The 26,473-nt window shown below is 35.7% G+C and overlaps 3 protein-coding genes across 4 annotated transcripts in view; 1 reads left to right on the top strand and 2 right to left on the bottom strand.

The window, feature by feature from the left end:
* LOC134840658 (uncharacterized) overlaps positions 1 to 26,473 on the bottom strand; it is a 198,447-nt gene that overhangs the window by 87,982 nt on the left and 83,992 nt on the right. The gene's annotated exons all lie outside the window — the stretch shown is intronic.
* Positions 1,327 to 5,573, top strand: LOC134838901 (V-type proton ATPase subunit e 2-like). Its single transcript, XM_063854205.1, has 3 exons — positions 1,327 to 1,614; positions 1,690 to 1,737; positions 5,375 to 5,573. Exons 1-3 carry the CDS (start codon positions 1,508 to 1,510, stop codon positions 5,571 to 5,573), a joined length of 354 nt encoding a protein of 117 aa, XP_063710275.1. The 5' UTR covers positions 1,327 to 1,507.
* The window catches only part of LOC134839084 (muscarinic acetylcholine receptor M2-like), a 28,289-nt gene continuing 13,130 nt past the window's right edge, over positions 11,315 to 26,473 (bottom strand). The window contains exon 2 of the mRNA XM_063854503.1: positions 11,315 to 13,058. Coding sequence (XP_063710573.1) covers positions 11,995 to 13,058 — 1,064 coding nt within the window. The 3' untranslated portion in view covers positions 11,315 to 11,994. The remainder of the gene's footprint in view (positions 13,059 to 26,473) is intronic.

The raw sequence follows: 26,473 nt of genomic DNA, 5'->3' as shown, positions 1-26,473 counted from the left end.
CTTGTTCCTCGCATCACTCCACGGACATAATAAACACTTGCAAAACAGTTTGTTTTCGAATTTTTTAATGTGGTCGGAATTTTCTGTGCTACTTACATGTCAACTGGATCTTCTTGTTATTATTAGATCTTGCACAGTGAAAAACTGGAAATGAGTTACCAGACACTGATAATAGTCGAAGAGCGAAGCTAAGCCATACGCATTGACGTACGCATTGAGTAAAAGCAGGTCTCAAAAATGTCCTATGCAATGTGCTTGGAGTGGAAACTTGGGACGTAGGAAGTGCGAAACGTCGTTGGAAGTATAAAGGAAACAGTTAGAGCTCGATGATCAGCTTAAGTATCGTTACCAAACTGAAACTAGTTAAAGAAAAGAGAGCCGAGCTATGGCTACACTCATCTCTCGTCGCAAGAACGCAATGACTCAATAGAAGCACAAACACACAGACAGACAGACATCACAATTATGCAAATGACAGACATTTATGTAAGGGAAACTCTTTTCCTCCATCAATTCCCCTCAACTTGTCAGATTGCTAGTAGTAACAATTCTACAAACTTTCTCATTTCTGACAACATGGAAAAAAATGCTGCCGTTAATTTCACAACAAAACGTTACCATAATCAAGGACACTTTCCAGCTATGCCCTGCATTTTTTCCATTTTAAACTAATCGCATTCCGACCAGTGACTTTTATCCTCCTTTTCGGTTAGCATTATAAAGCATCCATCGCGAAAAAACCGCGTGGCTTTGACATGTTCGATTGGACATCCTACTCCCGGTCGATGGCTTATTGATTTGAAAAGGCCACTTTCAACTAGGTCATTCAGCCACAATTAAACAGAGGAAAGCATTCAGCGAATTGCATAACTTCAATTTCCGACACATGAACGTTTGATTAAGCAACCATCGCGAACGCAATGACCGAGAGTAGGATGTCCAATCGAACATGTCAAAGCAACATGGTATTTTTGCGATGGCTGCTCAAAAATGTCCTTGGCAATGTCCTTGGAGTCGAAACTTGGGACGTATTGTGCCCTGCTGGGAAGCAAAAAACATCGCTGCCAAACTGTTGTCTTGATTTGAATTTGACCTCAAAAGGTCAGGAATGACTGAGAACTAACTTCTTTTAACCACAATATTGGAAATCAAGAAAGGAAAACATCGCAAAGTCGCTCGCTAATCAAGCAAAAATCCTGCTACATTACATAAATTCGAAAAAACTACCTGTAGTTAAGCTCGACCTGACATTCACATTGCTTCATGTTTCAAACTATCAATTCTAAGCTTTGATTGAATCAACAAATTATGTTGTGACTGTTTAGCAATTGTAGAATACAAATTGAGCAACAATCCAATCTAAGTTTGCAAAGCTAACATATTTCCAATTCACTAACTTCATTTCATTGATTTCGTAGACTCGAAATTATCGATAAATTACTTGCAAATTTACCATAATCCAGCTAATCTAATTGATCACAATCAAATCGAGAGCAAGCTTTCAAATATGGATATGTTGGAAGTGACTGTGGGAATGACTGGAATTTTCACCTTGGTCGCCCTTCTTGGTTCAGTTATCGCTGGCATCCTCATCAAGGAAGGCTACATCAGAAAGTAACTTCCACACTTCCAGCACATCTTTTCATGACCAGACTAATCCAAATGCTTCCTTCTTTCTTTATGTTTTAGACAAGTTCAAGTGGGATTGATTCTCACAGCAATATGGATGTACATGTTGTAAGTTCACCTCTTTATTTCTCCTATTCCACATTATTTGAATCAAAATTGAAACAGTTTGTCCTTCATACCAACCACTCATTTATCTAGATCCAAAAAAAGAAACTTCGAAAGAAAAGCTAGATCGAAAAAAAATGGAAAAACTCCTGCCATTCAGCGAGAAAAAACGGCCAACATTGTAAAATTAAGACCACTCTGAGATGGACCGGAAAATTATATTCAAATTCAACTATAAACTTAAAATGCGGTGGCAAAAAAATATGTCCGTTGGTTTGCAATGTTTTCCAGTTCACCAAGTATAGGGTTTTGATCAAGTATTGAAGTCGCATTAATCACAAACAATCTGAAAATGCACAAAGTACTCAAAATGAAATAAAACCTACTTTGTTTTGTTTTGAAATTGCGATGGTGTAATTTCGGAGTTGATCCCGCTGCGTATTTAGTTTCCGAAGACGTTGATTCTGAACAATCCGCCAAAAGTTTCATACAAGAATACTTGAACGCCCAAACTGAACTTCTGAAATCAATTCTGAATTTGATTAATCAGATGATAACACTACTTTCAGATTTCCGCATTTTCTACCGATTTCTACGAGAGGCATTCTTTACGATCGCTTTTAGTACATCAACTATCTCTAATGTGTAGAGTAACTGCTTGAAATTAATAATATAGACGACAGTCAGCCTAAAAAAGGTCAATGAAATCAAGGAGACCGAAAAAAAACAAGGGTAACCGGTTGCTGTGCAAATGGGACAGCATGTTGTTCCTACCTTATTCATAAAAAAACTAGTTTTTTCTTCAAATGTGTGTTGTTTTTCCAGCTTTGTATTTCCTAATTGTTCCGAACATTTGAAAAAGGTGGAGGAGCTTTGTATACGGTTGTCTTTTAGTTTTTTTTCTTTTCCACAACAGATCAGGTACTACTATTAATCATCGGAACAGTTTGAGTGATATATCATATTAAAACCCTTTGTCGTGATTCGACCAAAATTTAAAAAATTCCAAAACTTTTTCCCAGTGTTGAGATCAATTGGTTCAAATTTTCGAATTTTAGTCCAATTTCGAGCGAATGATGCTATCGAGTAACGTTCGGTATATATAAAAATTGGCCATTTAAACTAAACAAACTTGATTTTTCTTTAAAAAATCAGCTTTGGAAGTTTCATTGAGCGCTTTGTAACCCGGGTTGAGCTCACACTGAAAATAAGCGATGAAAAAGTGAAAAATCAGCGATCGCCATCGATGATTTATCGCTGTTCATTGCCACAATAGCACATTTTATCAATAATTATCGCTAAATTGGCTTATTTTCAGCGATTAAACAGCGATAAAAACCTATCAAAATGAGAAAAATTAGAGCTTTATCAGGGGTTAGATACCCTAACCTTGAGATTTATAGACCTGTATTCTACCTCTAAGCTATCAATCTTGAAAGAATGTAAAGCTAAAGAGCTTTTAACCTATAACTCTCATTTGAAAGCTTCTGGAATTAGCTAAAATTTCTCAAGTTTTAGCGTAGATTTTCTACGGAATCATTACTGAAACAGCTCTGAAAAATCGCAGGTTTATCTAAGCAAAAAACTCTGAATTATACATGAATCAGCGCTGGAAAATAGCGATCACTGGAATACAACAGAAAAAGCTATAGTTAATGGTGGGACTTCAACCCAGGAAGACATTTGTAGTATTTCAAGCTAAACCATTGAGTTTCCACGCGTTTGTATAGTTCTAAAATCACACCACGCAGAAGGAACGGCGTTAAATTGAAGAAGTTTTTTGTGTCGTTTAAAGCGCTTTCTTGTAATTTCTTTAAAAATTTTCATACAAAAACAATTGTAGTATTTCATGCTTGATCACTATTTTTCTACACGTTCGTATAGTTTTTTGGTAGTTTTTTACGAGTCTGGTTGGAACATTCTGTGCTACTTGCACACCAACCGGCTATCCTTGTTTTCATTTGTATTTCTTGCTTAATATTTTTTTTTTGTGAATTCCTCTTAAGAGTAACTAACTCTTATACTACTACTGCTACTACTACTCGACAACAGTTGTCTTCAAAAAATAAAAATAAACAAACTATTTTTTTGAATTTTTTTGCAGAAGTCTTTGTTGATTTTTCAAAAAATTTTATTGCCAAGGACTCGGTAAATGAAGCTTACAAACATAATTTTCTTGAAACACACATATTTTTTTAATGAAGACCTAATCGCTCGGAATTAGACTAAAACTCAAAATTGACGAACCGGTTTTTCACGCCACTAGGAAAATATCTGAAAAGTTTGAATGTCAAACGAATCATTGCTGAAAGGGCTGTAGTAGGATATATCATTCGGTTCATTCCTATAATTTTTTGTGGGAACTTAATGTTGCATGGAAAACAAAAAAAAACTTGCCCGAAACTTGCAAAAGTGAACGAATTGATTTTAAAAAAATCATATTAACTCCCACCGCAAAAAATTCCAATTGAGCGTGAACAAAGTTTGAGATTTTTGCCTTAAAAAGAAAACACGTGCCGTAAACATGTCTTCAATTCGTTCATTGACACTTAAAAGGATATTTTATGAGAAATGACTCAGGTGGTGCAATAACTTAACAACATGAATGCTCTTTCGAGGTCAGCTTCAGCAGAAGCCGATGGTGGTCTGTTGTCCGCCTAATTCCTAATTATGATTAATTGATGTATACAAATCTCAATTCAGGTTATTACCTTAGCCTCGTTCATCACTTTTGACCATTCCTGTGCAACAATCAACATCAAATAGAACATATATTAAAAGGTATCGTGCATGTGTCACCTTTTATTAGAGAACAATATATTAGATGGAATCGCAACTCTTCCTGATGATTATTGATTGGTCTTTTTCAATCCAAAAGTTCATTTGACGTTAGGGAGACATGGGATTGCATGATGGATGTACAATGATGAGGTGTTTGTGGTGCGGCTCCAATAGAAATCCAATTTGACTGTGAAGGCTATCGATTAGCTTGATCACCTGCTTAGATAAAGCACAAGCCATACATATCAACTTGACTTTCATAACAGCACAACTAATTGCAATGACCAACTTTTTCACACAAAACAATGCGCTACTTTTTCATTGCAAAGGAAAACCATTCAGATTGATAAGTATATTCTATAAAATAGGTAGATGAAAAGTGTACTAGGCCTTGTGAAGAAGACTTGTGTGAAATTGGTTCTATGACTAGCTGTTAGCTGACCCCATTTCTATACTGCACCCTTGCTATCCTATAACTATATCACTTCGATCCACAATTTAAACACAGGCATTTAAAAGACAGGCAAACTCAATCTAATGGGCACAAATTTATTTACGCTTTTGACAAACGACACGAATTTTTTCTCGTTCCAAAATGTTGTTTATCTACATAACTCGTAGTGAATTGAAATTAAACCAGCCGTATTAAAGGAAGATATCACAACCAGTTCCATAGATTTTTTGAAGTTGCACTATGTAAAGTCAGCACTATATTACTGAGTTTTGAAACTCCTAATTGTGAACTCCGAGGCCAGTAAACACTGACTTGTGTAGCTTACATGCTAGTTTTTTTCTAGCTTCTGTACAGAGCAAAACAGTATTGCCTCGATTTCCATTTTCACTGAACTTTATGATTTAGCTGGCTGTGTGTGTACTTGCAACAAACGAACCCACTCGTTGCACCTGATCTCAAAGTGTCCACCGCTCAAGCCATCATGCTCTTCTGGAAGGGAAATCCAGTAGCAAATGGCAGCAGCAGCGCCGCCGCCGCCGCCGCCGCCGCCGCCGCCGCCGAGTACTCATCACCCGAAGTGGAATATATACAAATGGATCAGTAGAGAGAAACCTTTCATCTTATTATCTACATTGAATTCATCAATTGAAACTTTCATTCAAAATCAGACAAAAATCCTGAGAAAGTCATTATAAATTTGCAGGCTTTTCTATTAACTACACTTTCAGTAGCTATTAAGTACTGTAAAAATATAAACAGTAATATAAACTCTAGGCTCTCTTGTCTTCATTTGAGCCTTTCCGCCTGAAAGAGTTCAAATTTAAAGAACTGTGGCTTTAGTTTAGAGCAATCACGTCTAGCCTTATTAGCAAAAACCATGAAAAGGACTTTATAACCGCCCTTGACATGCCAAAACAGCTCAAACACTGCATATTTTTGCTCGGTGCCAAAATGAGCCCGATATAAACCACTGTGTTTAAATTCGAAACAGTAGCGCGAAACTGTCCGATACAAATACAATCTTAAATAATGGGTCGGATGTTTCTTAAATTTTTGAAAAAATTGTCAGCCTTTTGTTTTTAAGGACTACCAAATTGATTTTTCGAGCCCTTGAAAGAGACCATATTTCGTCAATATGATATGCACTGCAGTCTAACCATGGAAAAAAAACAGACCAAAAATGACCCTTTATTAGAGCACTAATTGGAAGGTTTTGAACAAAAAATGCTTTTCTTAGCCTCCGCTACCCTCTAGTCACTAATGGCGCTTAAGCCCTTTTAGAATGGTTGGTAAGAAGGCTGGTCAGAAAGGTTAGAAAAAGGATATCATAAAATAGTACCAAATAAGGAATCTTTTGGGTGTGAGGATATCGAACCCTTCGTCATCCTTCCTGACTGATACGACTGCTCTGTTACGTCTATGGGATAGTTTTAAGAAAAAACTGATTAAAATTTCACAGAATTAAATTTTCACAGATTTTTTTTAATCATCCCTATACGCTATATGAAGTAGAAAAATGATATTACGCTCATAGCAAAGAATAATAAGACCAAACAGCGTACCTCAATTCAATTTTAAACAAGTTCTTAGCCCGATTATTTCGCCGATTACGCGTAATAAAACATTCTATATCACGAGTAAGTTATCCCAAATTGGCAAAATTACCAATTTTCATATCCATATCTTCACAAAAAATTATTACACCAAAAAACAAATACATATTTTTAAATTTTGAAATCAGGACATTGACACCTTTCAGATGGCATAAAAATCTTCGAAAAAAGGGCTCGGTAAAAACAGTCGAAATTTGTCTGATGATAAGAAAAATATCAATACCATCCAAATCTCAGCAAATTTCCGGAATATTTACAATTCCGTATGGAAAAATTTTCAAAAACCTTGGCGAATAGGTCAGAACAGACATTTAAACGCAGATGTGAAGCTTCATAAAAAAACTGCAAGGATTTCTTAAAATTTGCAAATCGCAGGAGTAATTATAGAAACTACTAGCTTCCTTTAGCAGTGCTTGGTTTATTTTAGCTTTGAAATTCGAACTAATTTGAATTCAAAAATATGATAACAGAAACCCAACACTTAAATACGCGACTTACATCAGAAAATATAGCCAACGGATAGTTGGAAAGGTGCAAATGAACGCAAGAAAACCGAACAAAAACTGACTTGTTTTTTTCATGAAATTCGAAATTTCAAGGAAGAGCTATAGGGCTTTGACGCTCTTTGAATTTAAAGCATATTGAAAATTAAAATGATTAACAATGTTTTAGGAAAAAATGACAGTTTGAAAAAACTGGATCAATACGTATTTTTTTGCGCTGCGAATTCAGAAAAATCACAGACTTTTTTAAAATTAGCAGTCATTCACGTTTGACGTGACCTTTAAAAAGAGTTTGAATTCAACTAAAAAAAAACAATCAAAAATCAAACCGCAAAAAAATCACATTTGGCGTGAACAAAACTTAAAACTTACTGAAAACAAAACGAGAAAAAATTAACTCGACCTGCCAAAGTGACTTCAATACGTTCATTGACACTTCAAAAAATGATTAGCAAAACATCTCATGTAAAACATCAAAACTTATCTCAAATATCTCATTTGAAACTCCGGCCATTGAATGAAACATATTTGAAACAGAGGGTATGAGGAGCTTCGCATCACTTGCGATACAAAAAAGCATACCCTTGCCACCTGCTGAATGGTCAGTAGGATGGAAATATTTCAGTGAAAAAAAACCTTAAAAAACTGGAAATACGGAAAATTCAATCGCAGAAAAACCGACGAAACACAGCCACTAGCATTAAGCAAGCTTTTATTTTTTCTGGAGCGACCATAAAACCAACAACACTTGCTTAGACGATAATTGATTCGAAAACAAAAAATACCAAAGAAAATGGTTGACATACATTTTTTGGAAGTACGCAAAACTCAATCTCTGAAAAACAGACGAGAAATGCAGCTACTAGCATTAAGTAAGCTGATAGTATTTTTCAAGCGTTCATTAAGACGACAATACAGGGTTAGACGCTAATTAAACAGAAAACAAGAAATGTAGAAGGAAAAGGTCACAAAAAAATTTTGAGCGATTAAAAGGTTTGAACTTTTAATTGTTATACTACCAGCCGACCTCATATAAAAAACATGAATCAATGATGCAAAATAAGTTCAATAAACCGACAAAACAAGAGCCAAAATCATTTGGGCCGAATAAAATTTCTAAGCGAAACCAAAAACGCAAAAAAAACATACCAGTCAGGTATAGTAATTTAAAAAAACTACCCTTGAGCTTATCAGTGACACTCGGAATTTTAAAGACAATTGATTACAGTGCAAAAGAAATGTTGGTTGGCAACTAAGCCAACAAAACATGAGCCGACAAATTATAATCCGACTAATCAATTTTTCCCAGAAAAAAATCAAATTCAGACACTAAAAAAAACACGGTCCGACTGCTCACTGACCAATGAGTTTTTGATGCCAAATATTTAAGGTTTAAAAACAGGTGCTGACCGGATTTGAGCGTAGTCCCTTAGCCGTCTACCAGTTTTCGTACCAGGTAGTAACTTTTGAACTTTCAAAAAATTGAGAATGTTTGCTCCAGAATCTATATCTACAAAAAAAATTCTGATTTGATAATGCTTGCTAATCGCAAGCGTAAAAACAAAAAACTATATTAAACAATGATAGCCTGTTGCAGTGCAAGCAGCACAGAAAATTCAAACCACCATAATAAAAAACTAAATAAAAAAAACAGCTCCATTTTTTTCAAATTGAGCCATTTTTTGTAAGTGTTGCAATGAAAAGCTTCTGAATCCCACAAATCAGGCATACTTAATAGAAAGAAAAAATGGGACATACTCGAAAACAGTTTCCACGAAAACAGAAAAGAAACAAAAAAAATCAAAAACTTCGAATTTTGAAAGAAATTTGCCAAGAAAGCGCTCAAAGTATCTTCAAAGCAAATTCCTGGAGTAAAACTAAGTTTTCATGACTAAGCTTGAATTGCAAGACTACTAAATAGAAGCGAAGCGGAGCTTCACATCACTCGGACACAGCACAAACATAAACATAAGAAGTCAAAAAAACTAGGTATACCAAACTTTAAAGTTATAATTGTCCCGATAGAAGTCCATTCTTGGCAAACAGGCCAGACATTTGAAGGTTAAACTAGCAAATGAATTAAACTTGAAAAGAGTAAACAAAGCCGATAATCTTTTAGCAGGCACAAGTTGAGCCCAAAAAAAAAGATTTTACAAAAAATCTTTATAAAATTTCAAGTCCCTCTTGAAACAACAATGAACAACACTTGCAATTGCAACAACAATGAAAATTGCTAACAGAGCAAGAAAAAACTGCGATGTGGGAACGAGCCGACGATCTTTGAGCAGACACCAATTGAACCGGCAAAAAATAAATAAAATTTTTTAAACAGTTTCAAATTGCCCCTGAAACTCCTTTGAACAACACTGGCACTTGTAACTAAAATGAAAGTGCCGGCAAATGCAGCAAAAAAAGCAGTTCAGCTGTTAAAAACTGCCTCTAAAACATACATTTTATGAGAAAATATTTCATAAGTAGACGCTTTTTGCGCTGAAAATATTTATGACGAAAATTCAAATTTTTCATGTTGTTCTTGGTCTTGTCTTGATCGTTCTTACATACTTCTTGATATTAACTACATCAAAACATACAGTTGAAAATATTATAAAGTCCAGAAATGAATATAAAAGAAGATCATCACAAAGAAGATTCCTGTGAATTTTCAGCGTTAACTTATGATATTTGCATGCTTCTGAAGCTTAATACGCTCAGTCGAGAAGAATTCCGTCACACACAAAACACTTCCTTACTACAACACTTTAAGGATCTAATTTTAAACAACTAAGTCATCACTTGCGAATTAAAACAAGCGCAGCATTGCAAGCTAGCGAATAAAAAATCAGAAGAAATTACAATATCGAAAAAAATGTATACATTTATTTTGAAAAATGAAAAGAATAATTTCAGAAAAACAGTCAAGAAACACAACGAACAGCATTAAACCAGCGTATAGTTTTTAACGAAGGAACATACAGCCGATAAAAGCTAGATACACTCCTTTTGAGTCGAAAACAAAAAATGCCATAAGCATAGGAAAGTGCTGTCATAAAAAGAGCAGTTTAGTTTCAAAAACTTTCAACTTTTTTAAAACAAGCGACCTGGGCTTGTTTCAAAACAACAATCAATTTTGCCCTTCAAGCAAAATAAGTTGACTAAGCCAATACAAACAAGCCATTTAGCTTGAATAAAACTTTTGAGCGATAAAAAAAATGAAAATATACTACGTCAGGGCTAGTTAATTTACAAATAACATGAGTACATCAAAAACACTTTCATCTACAATAAAAATTGCTGACATCACAGAAAATTCAGCGATATGGCAACTAAGTCGTCAAAACCTCAGCAGACAAACGAGGGTTCGACCATTCAATTTTTCCCGGAAAATTTTTCACAATTTCATACATACTGATAAAAACAAGGTCCGGTCGGGACTCGAACCCCAGACCTTAGGTTACCTCTAGACCAAGTGGGAAGGATTGTCTAAGTTGGTAAAGTTCATAAATAAAAAAAAAACTTTAATTTCTTACAATTTGGAAGAAAAATTGCTTACGGGAAAATTCTAGTTCCCAATAACAAGAAACTTGCTGTTGCAAGTGTAAATAAAGTTTTTAACGAACACAAACTTTTTATCCACTTCAATACTTTTTTCGGTTAAATCTTGAGAGCATAAACTTCTTGAACACCCTGTGGAAGCTTAGGACGATGCAATTTATCAAAACTACCATCAGCAACCAATTCGCGTCTTGTTCAGACAAAAAAAACGTTATCTAATGTTTTTGGTTGAAATACTACAAAAAAAACATGCGCCGAAGTGGTGTTTCATACATCCGCAAAAATGGCAGTTTTTGACAAGTGGCCATTCAGCATTTAAGCACAGTTTGAAGAAACCTTCAGAAAACTGCGGCCCTATGAACTCTGCTTTCGCAGGTAAAAAAAGCTTTGGAGTCGAAGCTCAATAGTATGCGAACGAAAGAGGTCAAACTGAGAACTCTATCGTCAGACGATAAAACATGAAAAATTACACACACCTTAAATAAAAAACATTCCACTACACTCGGTGCAATTAACAAATCCTCTTCAACTTGTACCTAGAACTATTAACAATAACTAAAAACAGACAATTACGAAACAGTCTGATTTTAAGGGTTTCTAATTTTTAAGGGTTAAGGGAGTTTAAGGGTTTCTGTTTCACGTCACAACAACTGCCTGTTGCTTTTGTATGGCTATTTCTTTGTTCTACTTCCTCATATCCCAAAGAACTGTCAAAGTAAACAGGAGTACATTACAGCAAGCTCAATGGGGGATTTTTAATTAGAGATCCTTTTCTCTCAGCAGATTCAAAAAGCGAGGCCAGAATTTTAAATCAAAATATAGGTACCAAGGGTATTTGATATTCTATCAGGTGTAATATACGGGAATATGCAATGATAAAAAATGAATTTGTCGAATTGTGCCGAAACAAGCCACAACGCCACTCACTTTTTTCAAACTCAGCTGCATTTCATTTTGTCTAAGCGAAGTCGTCTTCGAAGGCAAGTCAGTCGCAAACAAACATCTTTTCTCCTGGGTGCCAACAAGATCTGTCACCACTAAGTTCAGTACAATGAATTTGTTTTGCTTAAACTTTATAAACATGTTACAAATCTAGTCAAACAGTTTTACACTGCGAAGTTCTATCGAATACAAAAAATTATTTGTCATTGACACATGAAAACTACGCATGATTTCATTACAACCAATGTCCGTGAAAATCGAACCGGTCATACAAACAAAAGAGAGTAAAACGACCCTCAAATAAAATAATGCCATAATTTTTGTACAAAATAAAATACCGCTTCCTAATCGAAAGCGTAGTATGACCGCAGCATTAACTATTCATTGAAGTTTTAAGCTGCGGTGCGTGTCTACTTTAACGACAGCGCAAAATTTTCCAAAAAGTGCGTCTGAAAATTTCGTTAGCATAAGCGTATAGTCCCGGGTTGAACAACGAGTTGATATAGCACAACCCATAAGACGTGTAGAAAACTCCATTAGGTATCAAGGTGCCGTCGAAACTTAGGACAATGACGAAGACGGCGTAAGGAGTCCAGCAAATAATGAAAGAGGACAGAACTGCAGTCAAGACTCGCATCGCTTTCGAGTTGCCTTTCTGTTGATTTACTTGTGGCTTCGGCGGCTGCTGCGAGCAGCTCACTTTCAGACTCGGCTCTTCGACTGTTACGAAGGTCGAACAGCTAGTCATCGCAGTAGACGTGGTAGTCGCTGGGGATGTCGAAGTGTCCCCGTCATTATTTTTATGGCCGTTCAACGCAGAAATATCCAAGAACAAACCTCCATTCGGCTTTTTCAGAAGATCGTCACTCTTGGCCGAATTAATCTCGGCTGCAGCACAGCCTTTTGGAATCATCGTTTCGGCTTCTGCTTTTTTCTCATCCTCCGAATCGTTTTCGTCATCCGAATCCGAGCTGGTGTCTGCGTTGTTCTTACTCTGTTTCCCTTTTTTCGTCGTCACATTAACTAGACTTTTAAGAGGAGGCGAAACAGAGGTTGCGTTGTTAGGTACACTTCGAGTGCGCTTCTTCCTCCAGAAGAACTTGGTAATTTTGTATATTTTGTAGTAGAGGATGAGAATGGCGACAATGATCGCCCAGTAGTTGATCACAGTGGACACTATGGTGAAGAAGGGGTCGTCGTAGTAGTGCACGTAGCACTTCTCCGGCTCAATGTCTCTCGCTCCAAACTGATGAATGGCGAATATTCCGATGCCATACAGTAGAATGGGGATGAGCCAGGTGGGAATGATGAGGGAGAAGACGACCACTGTGCTCATGAAACGCCGGTATGTGATTGGATAGGCGAGTGACCAATAGCGATCCACGCATATCACCAAAATGGAGAGACAACTGCTCGTACACATTGTGTAGTCCAGGGTCAGCCACAGGTCGCAAATCACGGGTCCGAAACGCCATCGACCTCAAATAGAAATAATGACGTCATTCAAATTTCACATCACACCAAAGATCGCACTTGGCCTTTGAAAACATTGACAACATGCAATCGAAGCAACTCCGAAAAGCTGTGCGATTTAAGACGACAATAAAAACCAAATCTCCTTTAAAGTCCTATCTTACACATACTATGACCCCCTCCCTATCTAATGCTGTGCATAAAAAATCGCTAACTCTGGTTGCAAAAAAAATAAACGGTACACTTGGTCTGAAAGGGCTTATTTATCATTTAGGTGTTACTTATTCTCAGCTCTGATTTATCAGAACCAGAATTATCACAAAAACTATTGCATTGCGCCTGTTTCACATATTTAAACGGCCAATATTAGCTGAAGAATTTTAAAACGCATATTTCGGATTTGTGTCATTTGCCAGACGGAGACAGGAAATATATTACCAATTTCTGGAGCCAAAAGCTTCAAAGAGTAAAGGTAAATGTGGAAGTATCTTTCTTGTCGTCTCAGCTTCACTGCATTAATCTTGATCCAACATGTTTCTGCTCTAAGTAGCCACTGTTGGGTTTTGATCATGGGGTAAGCGAAGTGGAACAATTAGAAAAACATCTACGGCTTAATTCGACTCAGACGTCTTTCAAAATGGTTTGCACAAGTTTTGCCGGTAGTCTACTATGACAAAACAACCATGAATATTTTCCGAGCAAACAAACAAGAATTTATTTCAAAAGTAGGATTGAAAACAGTGTAACATGGCAATCAGCAAACAACTTAGCAATCAAGTTATCCCCTACCGGCTAGGGAAAATAAACGCAAAAGGAATCAACCAATTTTTTAAAGCAGTCACCCTATAAATCCCCTGAAAACGACCCAGATCAATTCAATTTCTGCCGAAACACAGTTGGCGGAGGTGGCGTCCCTCATGACGGAGGGCCCGAAACACGACCCACAGGATTCTGCTAGCAACAGAATTTGGCAGAATAGGCAAATTTTGGCTTATAGAGCAGAATGTTCCAAAGAGCAGCAGAACGAGCAGAACTTCAATCATACGGCAGAATTTGTCGACTTTTCTCAAGATCTTTTCTAAATCATAAAATGAATGCAGCCTGTTGAACTGGCAAACTTTATCATTTTGTGAATCAAAAGAATCCAAATAACGAAAAATGCTGACCGTATATTTATAAGCGCATTAGATTATTAGATTGATCTCACACCGCACATACATTAAAATAATTAATATCGAAACTTGAAAATAAGATTCAATTTTAAAAAATGTTTAAAAATATCTGTATATGCATTTGTGACCCTTTGGTACATAATGCTTTATATCAACTTACGCATCCTAGCTTACCTTTCCCAAATCTGTGCCTTAAGAGAAAAAATAATAATATAATTTCTGTTGCATACTATTGACATGTGATTGCTTGCAAAAGAGCTCAAGACCTCCAAGGCTAGGAAATTGAGACAAAAAGTCTGGGTAGAGCTTCAGACACACGTGAAAAAGCCGAAAATTGGCATGAAGTATGATGCGCAGGATTGATGAATGAAGAATTGCAATACATGAGGGTTACGAATTTAGACAAGCAAAGTAGACATCAGAAAATACGGAATTTAGACGATAACGTGCGTGCAAATTGCGTAAAGTTTGTTTACAAATAGATCAACTTTTGGTTGAGTAAATACTGGTTGTCCAACAACAAATCAGGTTATTAATCTCAGTTGTATAACTAATGCATTTCAAAAATATTAAGTAATTTTTCGATTTAATAATTTATAATTAACTTACAAATAAAGGGAGCCAGCAGCCATATTTTAATTGCTTAAAAGGGTACAAAAACTTAGTTTTACTTGAGTAATGCTAGTTTACTTTGAGTATGTTAGCGCCTTTTTGGAATCAAAATTTTCAAGTAAATTTTCTACAAAACTTGTTTTTCAATTTGCTTATTTTACTATGACTGTCAAATATACCAAACCCCCACTTTTTTGTTCCGCTCCCTTTACCACAATGCGCCGAAACAAAACGACAATAATTTGAAAGAACTTCGTTGTATTAATTTAAGACTATGGTCGGAACATTCTGTGCTACTTGCACAAAATCCGGCTATCCTTGTTTTCCACGCAAAATCAGGTACCACAAACAGACATCGGTATGGGTCAAGCGATATATCATGCTTAATTAAGGCCGTTTACAATAGCTTACTTATGATTAATTTTAGTTTTATTCGAGTAGAATCAAATGTTGAGAATTTCAGCAAAAAAAAAACAAAAAAACATTTTTTAAATGTATTATATTTTTTTGTTTTTCTTATCATTTTTTTTCAAAAACTGTTATCCAGTTTGCCTGTATTACTATCACTATTAAGACTATGGTCGGAACATTGTGCTACTTGCACAATACCCAGCTAACCTTGTTTTGTTTGTGAATTGAACTAAGAAACTATAACAGGCCACTACTTTGTTCTGAAATTAGAGCTCAGCAACATTTTCAAACAGTTTCTGCTAATATTAGGCAAGAGATACTATCTTTCGGCTCAATTTTCTCATACAAACTATATATTCTACATTTAAGGATACGAGTGAAACGAAAGTATTCGAACAATTCTCAATCAAATTCCTGCTTCAACCAAAATCAAATCATTAACAAGGATACCCGGTTATTGTGTAAGTAAAACCGGGTGCAAGTAAAACCCAAAATTGCGCTAAAAAACTACCTTTACTTGAGTCAAACTAAAATTTAACGGCTTGAATTAAGCTTAAATCAGCTATTGCAATTACTAACTACCTTACTAATTAGCCCGAAATAGGACCAAAAATCATAAATTTCAAACCGGTTTTTCTCGACAAGAAAAACTTTTTTGAAATTTTTTAATGTCGAATTACGACTGAAAAGGCTTTACCATAATATATAACTCCACCCAGGCCCGATGATTATTCGTGGTAGCTGAGTTTGCGTGGAAAACAAAAAAATGAAAACACACGAATCCAAAGTTTCCGGAAAAATAATTATCTAGCTCAATTTCTTTTCAGCCTGCCGTTCGAAGTCATATTAAAAACATAAATAAACAAGGATAGCCGGTTACTGTGCAAGTAGCAGAGCATGTTCCGACCAGTCTTAAAAAATGTTTTCTCAACTTGGTGTCATTTTTTCCTGCATGTTGTGATTAAAAAATCTGAACAAAAAAAAATTAGGCATATTTGAGAGTCATAGTAAAACAAGTTCAATTGGAAAACCGTTTTTGAAAGAAATTACTAAAAAAACGAAAAAAAATTTAAAAAATTTCGAAAAAAAAATGTTCGGCTAGTTTACTTTGAGTATGTTAGCGCCTTTTTGGAATCAAAATTTTCAAGTAAATTTTCTACAAAACTTGTTTTTCAATTTGCTTATTTTACTATGACTGTCAAATATACCAAACCCCCACTTTTTTGTTCCGCTCCCTTTACCACAATGCGCCGAAACAAAACGACAATAATTTGAAAGAACTTCGTTGTATTAATTTAAGACTATGGTCGGAACATTCTGTGCTACTTGCACAAAATCCGGCTATCCTTGTTTTCCACGCAAAATCAGGTACCACAAACAGACATCGGTATGGGTCAAGCGATATATCATGCTTAATTAAGGCCGTTTACAATAGCTTACTTATGATTAATTTTAGTTTTATTCGAGTAGAATCAAATGTTGAGAATTTCAGCAAAAAAAAAACAAAAAAACATTTTTTAAATGTATTATATTTTTTTGTTTTTCTTATCATTTTTTTTCAAAAACTGTTATCCAGTTTGCCTGTATTACTATCACTATTAAGACTATGGTCGGAACATTGTGCTACTTGCACAATACCCAGCTAACCTTGTTTTGTTTGTGAATTGAACTAAGAAACTATAACAGGCCACTACTTTGTTCTGAAATTAGAGCTCAGCAACATTTTCAAACAGTTTCTGCTAATATTAGGCAAGAGATACTATCTTTCGGCTCAATTTTCTCATACAAACTATATATTCTACATTTAAGGATACGAGTGAAACGAAAGTATTCGAACAATTCTCAATCAAATTCCTGCTTCAACCAAAATCAAATCATTAACAAGGATACCCGGTTATTGTGTAAGTAAAACCGGGTGCAAGTAAAACCCAAAATTGCGCTAAAAAACTACCTTTACTTGAGTCAAACTAAAATTTAACGGCTTGAATTAAGCTTAAATCAGCTATTGCAATTACTAACTACCTTACTAATTAGCTCGAAATAGGACCAAAAATCATAAATTTCAAACCGGTTTTTCTCGACAAGAAAAACTTTTTTGAAATTTTTTAATGTCGAATTACGACTGAAAAGGCTTTACCATAATATATAACTCCACCCAGGCCCGATGATTATTCGTGGTAGCTGAGTTTGCGTGGAAAACAAAAAAATGAAAACACACGAATCCAAAGTTTCCGGAAAAATAATTATCTAGCTCAATTTCTTTTCAGCCTGCCGTTCGAAGTCATATTAAAAACATAAATAAACAAGGATAGCCGGTTACTGTGCAAGTAGCAGAGCATGTTCCGACCAGTCTTAAAAAATGTTTTCTCAACTTGGTGTCATTTTTTCCTGCATGTTGTGATTAAAAAATCTGAACAAAAAAAAATTAGGCATATTTGAGAGTCATAGTAAAACAAGTTCAATTGGAAAACCGTTTTTGAAAGAAATTACTAAAAAAACAAAAAAAAATTTAAAAAATTTCGAAAAAAAAATGTTCGGCTGAAATTAAGCTTAAATAAGCTGTTTTAAGCATATACGGTCACCTTATTAGCTCGAAATTAGACCAAAAATTAAAAATTTCAAATCAGTTTTTGTTGACACAGTGAAAACTTTTTTTTTGAAATTTTTTACAGTCGTTCGAATTACGACTGAAAGGGATTTAATATGATGTATAAATTAACTGTCCAATGATTAATTGTGGTAGCTGATTTTGCGTGGAAAAAAACTTAAACACCCGAATCCAAAGTTCCTCCTCATTTTCAATGGTCGGAACAAAAAAAAGTAAATAAATAAAGTGCAACCTGCAGCATTGTTTCGATTTATGCGACACCATACATAATGAGGGGAGACATGACATTGCAATTATATCCTGGGCAACGTCACTTTGAATTACTTTGACCATGTCTCGATTGGAGAGGAGAGGCAAATGAACCTCCTCACATATCAAATACAGAAGGAGCAGACAGAGCTAACTCAACAGCTAAAAGTATTGCTTAAAAGCAGAAGCCAAATTTCGACAACTAACGAGAAAACTAAATGAGATGACGGCGAAAAGACAGACATACAGAACAATAACCATTAGTTGCAGACCCTTTGTTCAAACTACTTTTGAATCCAATAGAATATTTTTCATTGATGAGGAAAACATTGAAAAATCAATTCTTTACTAAAATGACACATCTATTTAACAATTACCCAAACCCCCACCTCCTTTCGGATAGTTCGTGACATCGTAAATATAGAGGTAGTCTAAGAAACTATCCGACCCCCCTCTCTAGTTCTAATTTACTGCTTTTATTTATAGGGGTGGCAATTCTTCAGTAGATACCATAGCGCAGGCGATTGTTAGGTAGATCCAAAATGACTATCAATCTACAAGCTTGATAACAAGCTCAATTTTTTGCCACAAAAAAGGTTAGTTGAAAGCTTCTGAATTCTTTAGCAACAAAATTGCGTCTATCTCTTGCAGCAGAACTGCAAAACAAATAGTAAAACTACTGAAATTACAACTTTTCTATTTAAAATCAACGTCGCCAGTTTCGCACGTAGAGGAATCCATCCAATTAGTTTCCTATTATGCCGACGAAATATAATACATTTGGATCCATTGAGAAAAAAACAGTCAATACTAAACTAGCGGAAGCTAAACATTTGAAATGAGGAAAGCAAATCGAGCGTCATGGTTTATAAAAAACATTAATTACTTTATTTCTCCAGAAAAATGTCTCATATAGTTTTAATCATATTGCAGTTTGCTAGACCAGAATAAGAATCTCGCAAACAACGTAAAACTAATCCGAATCTGAGACCATGTTTTCGTAATTTGAGAAATTAGACTGAAATTTGAACTATGATAGTGGGATTTAAAACTCAACCAACAAGGCCATTAATCACTGGAGGGCTCATAAGGAAGACTTTAGCGACTGGATGTGGCAAAATGAGTTTAGTGCCTTTGCTTCAGAATCACCACCTGCGCATCTCGGTTTTAATTTAGAGAAATCACAAATGAAACAAAAACTTTAATTGTTTTAATCAATCTCAGCAACAGGATCTCTCTAATTATATCCCCCACTCGGGTACCTAGTAACGAATATCCCCCGAAATAAATCAACGGTTAAGCATATGAATATTTTATGCCCAGTAACGAATCTCTCCCACACCCCCCCCCCCTTTTTACAAAAGGGGGAGATAGTTATGGATCCAATCAGCATTCTGATCTTAATTTCAAACCAGCAACGTTCTTTGTTGCTTGAAGAATAAACCCTCTATTTTCGCGACTTAGCCTGGAGCAAACAATGCCATATACATATTATTTTACACTATTTGGGAATTATTTACTTCTCACTAATATCTGAAATGGAAATAGAAGCTGGTGCAAAATTTTCCCTCATTAGCCGAAACAGAGAAGCTATTAGATTAACAAGATAACTACCTCAAAAAACGCAAGCAAATTTAGCTGTCTTCGGCTGAGCTCAATTAACCTGAAGTTTATGCGACTGCAGATATCATTAGAAACTGCGCATGTTCAAGAGCGAACAATTAGACATCAACGGCAATTTAAAACACTGAGGAATTCCAGAACAACAGTAATTCTTAAAAAACTCACATTTTACAGCAATCAATGGGTGTAATAATTACCCGTGTGAGTGTGTAATAAGTGCATAAGTGTGCGTTTTAATTCCCTGAGCAGTTTTTGTAACTTTGCCGAATAGTTTGCTTCGAAAGTTCTCTTTACCAAATGACCTGATTCTTCGTCAGGTTTAATAACCTGCTTGGACTGCTACCTTATTCAGCTATCAAACCAATGATTATCCAACAAGAAAAAGTTGCTCCTATCAGGGCAAAGCGCTAGATGTACGATTTCTCTTGAAAGAATCTGCAGCAGTTTTTCTTTAATTTATAGTTATTTAATTCAAAGTTCAAAAAAACTCCATATTTTCTTCATTTTAACTAAATCTTAACCAACATGCAACCTCAAAAACAAAAAGAAATATTTCTCATCTAATAATAACTGATTTGCATCATCACAATCCTCGATTCAATTTGTAATGATTTGATTCGCCGCACAAGTTGGCGTCCTTTATGATCTAGAGACCGAATTTCAGCCAACAAGAAAAATACTCAAATAAATCGCAAAAAATTCAAATTAAGCAAATAAATCCAGACCATTAAATTTTTTAAATGACCAATTGCAAAATAAGCAGACGAAAGAAAATTCAAATATCGTCAGATCTAAGACGCATTGCAAAAAAACTCGATACTTGAAGGATACCAAGTTTTACACAGATGCGAAGCAGAGCTTCGCACTACTTGCGGTACAACACAAACATAAAAGTTGAAAAAATATTAAAAAGTTGAAAAACACTAGGTGAATCAAAAATTTCGTATGTCTCAATAAAAGACAACTATTGGCCAGCTAAAGCTGGAGGTACATGTTTGATATTTTTTGAAATTGTTACACTGATTCGGGGAAATGCGTAATTTCAAAAATTGGACTTCGCCCAAAACACGAGTAGTTTCTCTACTAAAATAAATCAGAATGAAATTTTTTGAGATATTGGAATTTTCCCAAAGACAGAAAATTTCTCTTATAAATTTCTCTTAGAAAAAAAATCCAAAAAATGGTCAAAATTTCAGAACTTTGAATTCTTTGAAGGTCATAAACTTTTTCCAAACAAAAATTGCACAGCCAGTTATTCAGGTAAGCTTTCAACAACCTGGAGTTTCGATTAAATCTATGATATCAGATTTGGCAGGATAATTAGAGAAAAGTCCAAAAGCCAGTCAACAAATTAAAATTTTGATATTTCAGAAAATCATAGCTTGTTGTGTACAAATACTTGGACGTAGCAACTTACACAGAATGAACTCAAGCAACTTGTTATATCGGTTGACCTCAAAAACATCATTTATGGGAGAGTAGGCCTCAAGAAAAGTCAAACTTCAAAAATACTCTCGAAAAATCAAAGCTTTGACTTTTCCGAGGGCCGTAACTTTTGGTTTCCAATAAATTTGGACAAGGTCACGCGAGCAAAAAGTTTTTCCACAACTCCTCCTTTGGATTGAGACCAAAATTTCTCATATGTGAAGGCAGTTTTCGAAAAAATGCAAATGTTAAGAAACGGTAGAAAAAAACTTTCAAAATTTGCTTTTGCGAGGGCTCTAACATTTGGTATAAAAGTTTTTTTTTTGAATGACCAATGAGGCAGGAGAGCTTTCAACAACGCGCCATCTCCATTGAACACACAAACTCAGATTTGTGATTTGAATTTTCTGGAATAGTCAAAAAGATTCAAAAACGGTCAAAAAATTTGCGAGGGCCATATATGTATTAGAAGGGAGCTTAGTTTTTGAGAAAACGGCAAAAATAACAAAAAATGTCAAATACTCCCCCATAGAATTTATCGAATGCTGAGACATATGGGTAAAGTTGAAAGAGACTAGTCCCGAATCTCTCAAAAAAGAAAAACCCCACTCCCATACATTTTTATAATACCTGGTTTTATCAACCAGGAAGTCTAAGCAAACAAGCCAAGCAAAACATTTGAATTGTTTATCAGCGGCGGAACACAAGTTCAATTAAAGCTCAATCACGAGAAAAGGAGGTATCAACCAGAGCTCTTAGCAATAACAATTGGCTGAAAACACTTTGTATCTAGTCGACAATTACCCCCTAATTGTCGACTGGATACAAAGTGAATTCAGCCAATTGTTATTGCTAAGAGCTCTGGTTGATACCTCATTTTCTTGTGATTGAGCTGTAATTGAACTTGTGTTCCGCCGCTGATATACAATTCAAATATTTTGCATGGCTTGTTTGCTTGTTAAATAGATTAAGGTAGCAGATTTTTCGACCAACCAGATTGCAGCAAAAATAGATTTATAAGTGAAACTCTTTGGTGCTCATTTACTGATTTATATGGGTGGGATTTTTTCTGTAGATAACATAGGGGCAATTCTTAAGTAAATCCTATAATTTTTTCTGCTTTAAGCAAAAATAACACCAGAAAGTCAAAATGATATCAAATTATCCAAATCATCAAACCAATTGGGCTAGTCTTATTATACTTGCATTTAGCAAACGTTAACAAGTCGGATCGTTGACTTTTTTCCGTAACAACTACTTTCGAAACAGAATCATTGAAAACTACATCGAGTTACTCATACTGCATACTTGGTGAATAGGTGACGTCCACTTCTGGAATCACAAAGACAGTAGGTTCGAATCCAACCAGGACCTGATTTATTTTGCAAACTGAGAAGTTTTCTAATTGAATACACAGAGGCGTAGCGGAGCTTCGCATCACTATCGATACAACGCAAACAATTTTTTGTAAAAACGAACAGTGGACGAGAAGTAGTCTGCGAAAAGTAGACGAGAAAAACAACCACTAGCATTAAAAAAGCTTTTAGTGATTTTTAGTTATAATTATAGTTGACCCTGTCTGTGACGTAAAACTCGAGGGTTGAAAATGAGTGCAGTGGTGGTGGAGTGAAAGGCGCGGACACCAAGATTATGCTTGGCATTTAGTAGATATTCAGTAAACATCGCAGACTGATTTTTGAAATTCCCACATTTGATGGATTATGATCTCAAACAGCGAATAATAAAAAATAAATTTAAGTAATGCAAGACTAGATGACAGAATTAATTCAAACGAAAACTGCGTAGGCCAACCGTACCGAGTGCTCTGAAGGATTTGTGATCATCAATTGCTTGATTGCTCGTAACTCTATTGTCGGGGAAATGTCGGGTTATTACTTGATAGAGGGAAATTGGCTATTTTGCGTCTCATTGTACAAAAAAATTGTCTGAAATAAGAGTACTTCCGTAGTTAAACTGTGTTGAAAGCTTAAACTATAGCTAGTGGGAAATTAATGGACTCTCAGCCAGATTGGATTGGTGCTTACTAACCGCAGGCCTGAATCTGTGTAGGTAGCGGAACACTTTTCTGTGCGATAGTCACAGACAGGTCTGGAGGAAGGAACATTGTTTTTTTTATCGTTTGCTATCTGTTTAATAACTCTTCTATTTAGTTGGGATATTTGGTCGCTCTCTAAGTGCTGGTCAAAAACTCCTACTGACACAAGACAAGGAAGGTTTCTCCAAACAGACAAGTAGGGGTGGATGAGACGGCCAGCAGGACTATCTCGGCGATAGTAAAAGGTGACGCTCTCAATTGTTGAACAATTGTTAGGATCTGGATTGGGATTGTCTTAGAGCAAGTAGTAGCATTAAAACATGCAGACTGAGCAGGTTGGCCAATTTCAGAGATTAGAAAAAAAAAGAAGGTTCGCACTAATACACTAACGCTCGCAAGAGTAAAAAGGCAGGGATATATCTAGCTTTTACTGAATTTAGCAGCATCGGCCCTCAAAACAGGTGCCGATCTGATCTATCAAAAATGAGAAGCAGCTAGCGAACAGCCAAAACAATCTAGACAACCATTTAAAAAACCAACTATACTTTTAGGCGAACCAATCTGTGCCGCAGACAAAATTAAGGATTTTCTATCAAAACTGAGTTATCGTGAAATAGAACTACGGGGGAGCATATTTTGGAGGGAGGAACATGCCCAGCCCCTCCCCCTTCGAATTGATGCGCCAATAGGTCATCCTTCAATAGGAATGCTGCTTTCATGGATTTACACAAGAGAATTCATTAGCGGACGAAGCTAGCTTCTTTGTTCATCCTAGGCGAATTCGTTCAAATCCTCGACTTCAACAGACTTGCCGAGATCCGGTCTCTATCCCTGTCCACTGTTCTATCCTAACGGCCGCCCATTTTATTATTCGGCATTATATTAATCTTTGATTTACAAGCTATAACCTCTTTGTCCTCTATTTCAACCCGCAGAGCAATCAGCGGGAGTCTACAAAAGCGGAAACCTCCTCCCAAATCTATCTATTCATCGCCAACAAGCTCAACTCCGGAGGCTTCTTCAATAGTTTAGTTTCACATCAACAAGGCAACTGTTATTAAACACAACCGTTTATTTCTAATTCTATTCACAGCGGACTTGAAAAGGCTTCACAATCAAAGTATTTCAACTGCAACGATTGAAACAGATTAAGCACACAATACTGCCCCTGCAGCTTAAAATTCGAAATTATCAGCTTCCAATTTATGAATCCTCCGGATGTAAAAATATGTTAATCTGCATGTTGTGAATGGAGCACAGTATACGTGAATTATGAATGTTTAAGCCCTCAACTTGAACAAAATCTAAACCCTTTCTATTTTTTTCATTCACATACAGCATCGATCGAAACTTTCTGTGGATGAGCACCGGATTCCATTTAAATTGGAAGTACGAATGTGAAATTGTCAATATTGCTGCTGGACAGTTTCAGACAGCAACAAAGAGCAAGTTAAAGACTGCATTTATTAGCACGGATGTTGAATCGATATCTCTCATTTTGAAGGTGAAAATGGACAACTGTTTCATGTATCCATAAAACCCTCGTACCATTTCCTAATACTTTTCTATCAAACAAACAAATACATTTGTCACACTGGAACAAGATCGAATCTTCAATTAAACAATTAAAGGCCGTCCTCGTCAGCTACTGAAGCAACTAATTCAAACATCCAACTCCAAGGAAGAAATTGATTAGAATCTTACTTTTTGACATTTGGATTAGAAGCATTCACAATTGATCCATTTCCTCGCATATCAATGCTACCTCATTGACAAGCCTGTCCTTTCTTAAGCAGATGTTGTAAGTAATGGAACATTAACTAAATGCGTAAAAAATCCAATTTGGTTTCAAACAGGGACGGAATTAAGGAGAGGATAAAAATTCTAGATTATGGAATAAATTCGAGACTAAGATGATCCACTAAGAAAATCACAAACCTGGACAATTCCATCAATGAAAAATTGTTAGAAACTGTCAGGGATACAAAGGACCCAATCCTCCTAATAGGCTTGTTCGCAATTTCTAAGAGCATAGAAAGAGTGCCACTGAAAATCAATAAATCAAAAGGGTCGAAGACCCCTTAAGTGGAACTGCAACCTGCAACCAAGAAGCCATTCTGTGTTTTCAGTAGCTTCATCAAAGCCACATTTCCCAACCAATTATGTCATCAAATTCTCATTCTTCTCTCAATCCTTGCATTTGACATCGCAATAAAGATGCAATAAAGCAGTCATTTTCACACAAGCATAAAATAAAAGAGGGAAAACAAATGAAAAACCTGCCCATAGCTACACTTTAGATCAAAGACTTCTTTTATAAATTGTGTTGCCATTGTCAGTTTAAATCAGCCAAGTACAAAAACAGAAATTGCATGAAAAACCTGTTTTGTTTATTATTAGAAAAAAAGCGATTCTTTTAGTTCATTCCAATCACAATCAAGTGAACAACTTTCGCCTAGTTTTCCCAAGCACCAGTGGATTTTTTAGTGGGTGAGACGCCGATTTTGGGCGGGGGAAGCCTCAGGGATTCGAATCTCTGCCCTTGGTACTATTTTGAGATATCCATTTTCAGCTGACACCCCAAAACCTTATACAGGCCCCACTTAGATTTGTAGTGGAGATTATTTACTTGATCGATCATTGGGCAAAAAGGATCGATTGGTTATGCATTCAAGTAAAACTACACTACTTGGTCAGAAGCCTCAAAGAATGTGAGGGGAAACATGACACTGTGCATTCAGAGTGACAATGCCTTGTTTCCCATCATTGACACAACTGGTCCCAACATCTCTTTCGGCAAACTCATTTATTCATTACCCAGTCAGTATAGTCAGTCATTAGATGGAAACAAGCACGTATTTCTCTTGAATCGCATTCAGTTACCTGCTTAATAAGTCAATTACCAAAGTTCCATCTCCGTTTTTCATATTTTTGAGCAATTAGCGATGAAACGGAAGCTTCTTTCCATATCAAACAAATAGATTTATTCCACAACTACATGCAAATACGATATTAACTGACGCTCAAGGTGTGAAAACAAAACGAGAATTCTTTTCGATAATTTTTCGAACGACCGGCCAAGTAGCATGTGTGTCGATTAGCTTGTCCATGTAAAAAATGCAGCTCGCTATTTCAACATTTGTTTACTCATTTTTGTTCACTCATATATTTCATTTTTTCCAAATGTTATTTGGCGAAAAAATATATATTTTTTCAATTCTCCAACAAATCAAGTGACATTTATAACAAAATCAAACTTTAGGCT

This window comes from Symsagittifera roscoffensis, chromosome 2, assembly GCF_963678635.1.
Source record: "Symsagittifera roscoffensis chromosome 2, txSymRosc1.1, whole genome shotgun sequence".
NCBI lineage: Eukaryota > Metazoa > Xenacoelomorpha > Acoela > Convolutidae > Symsagittifera > Symsagittifera roscoffensis.
This window is presented reverse-complemented; position numbering and strand designations above follow the sequence as displayed.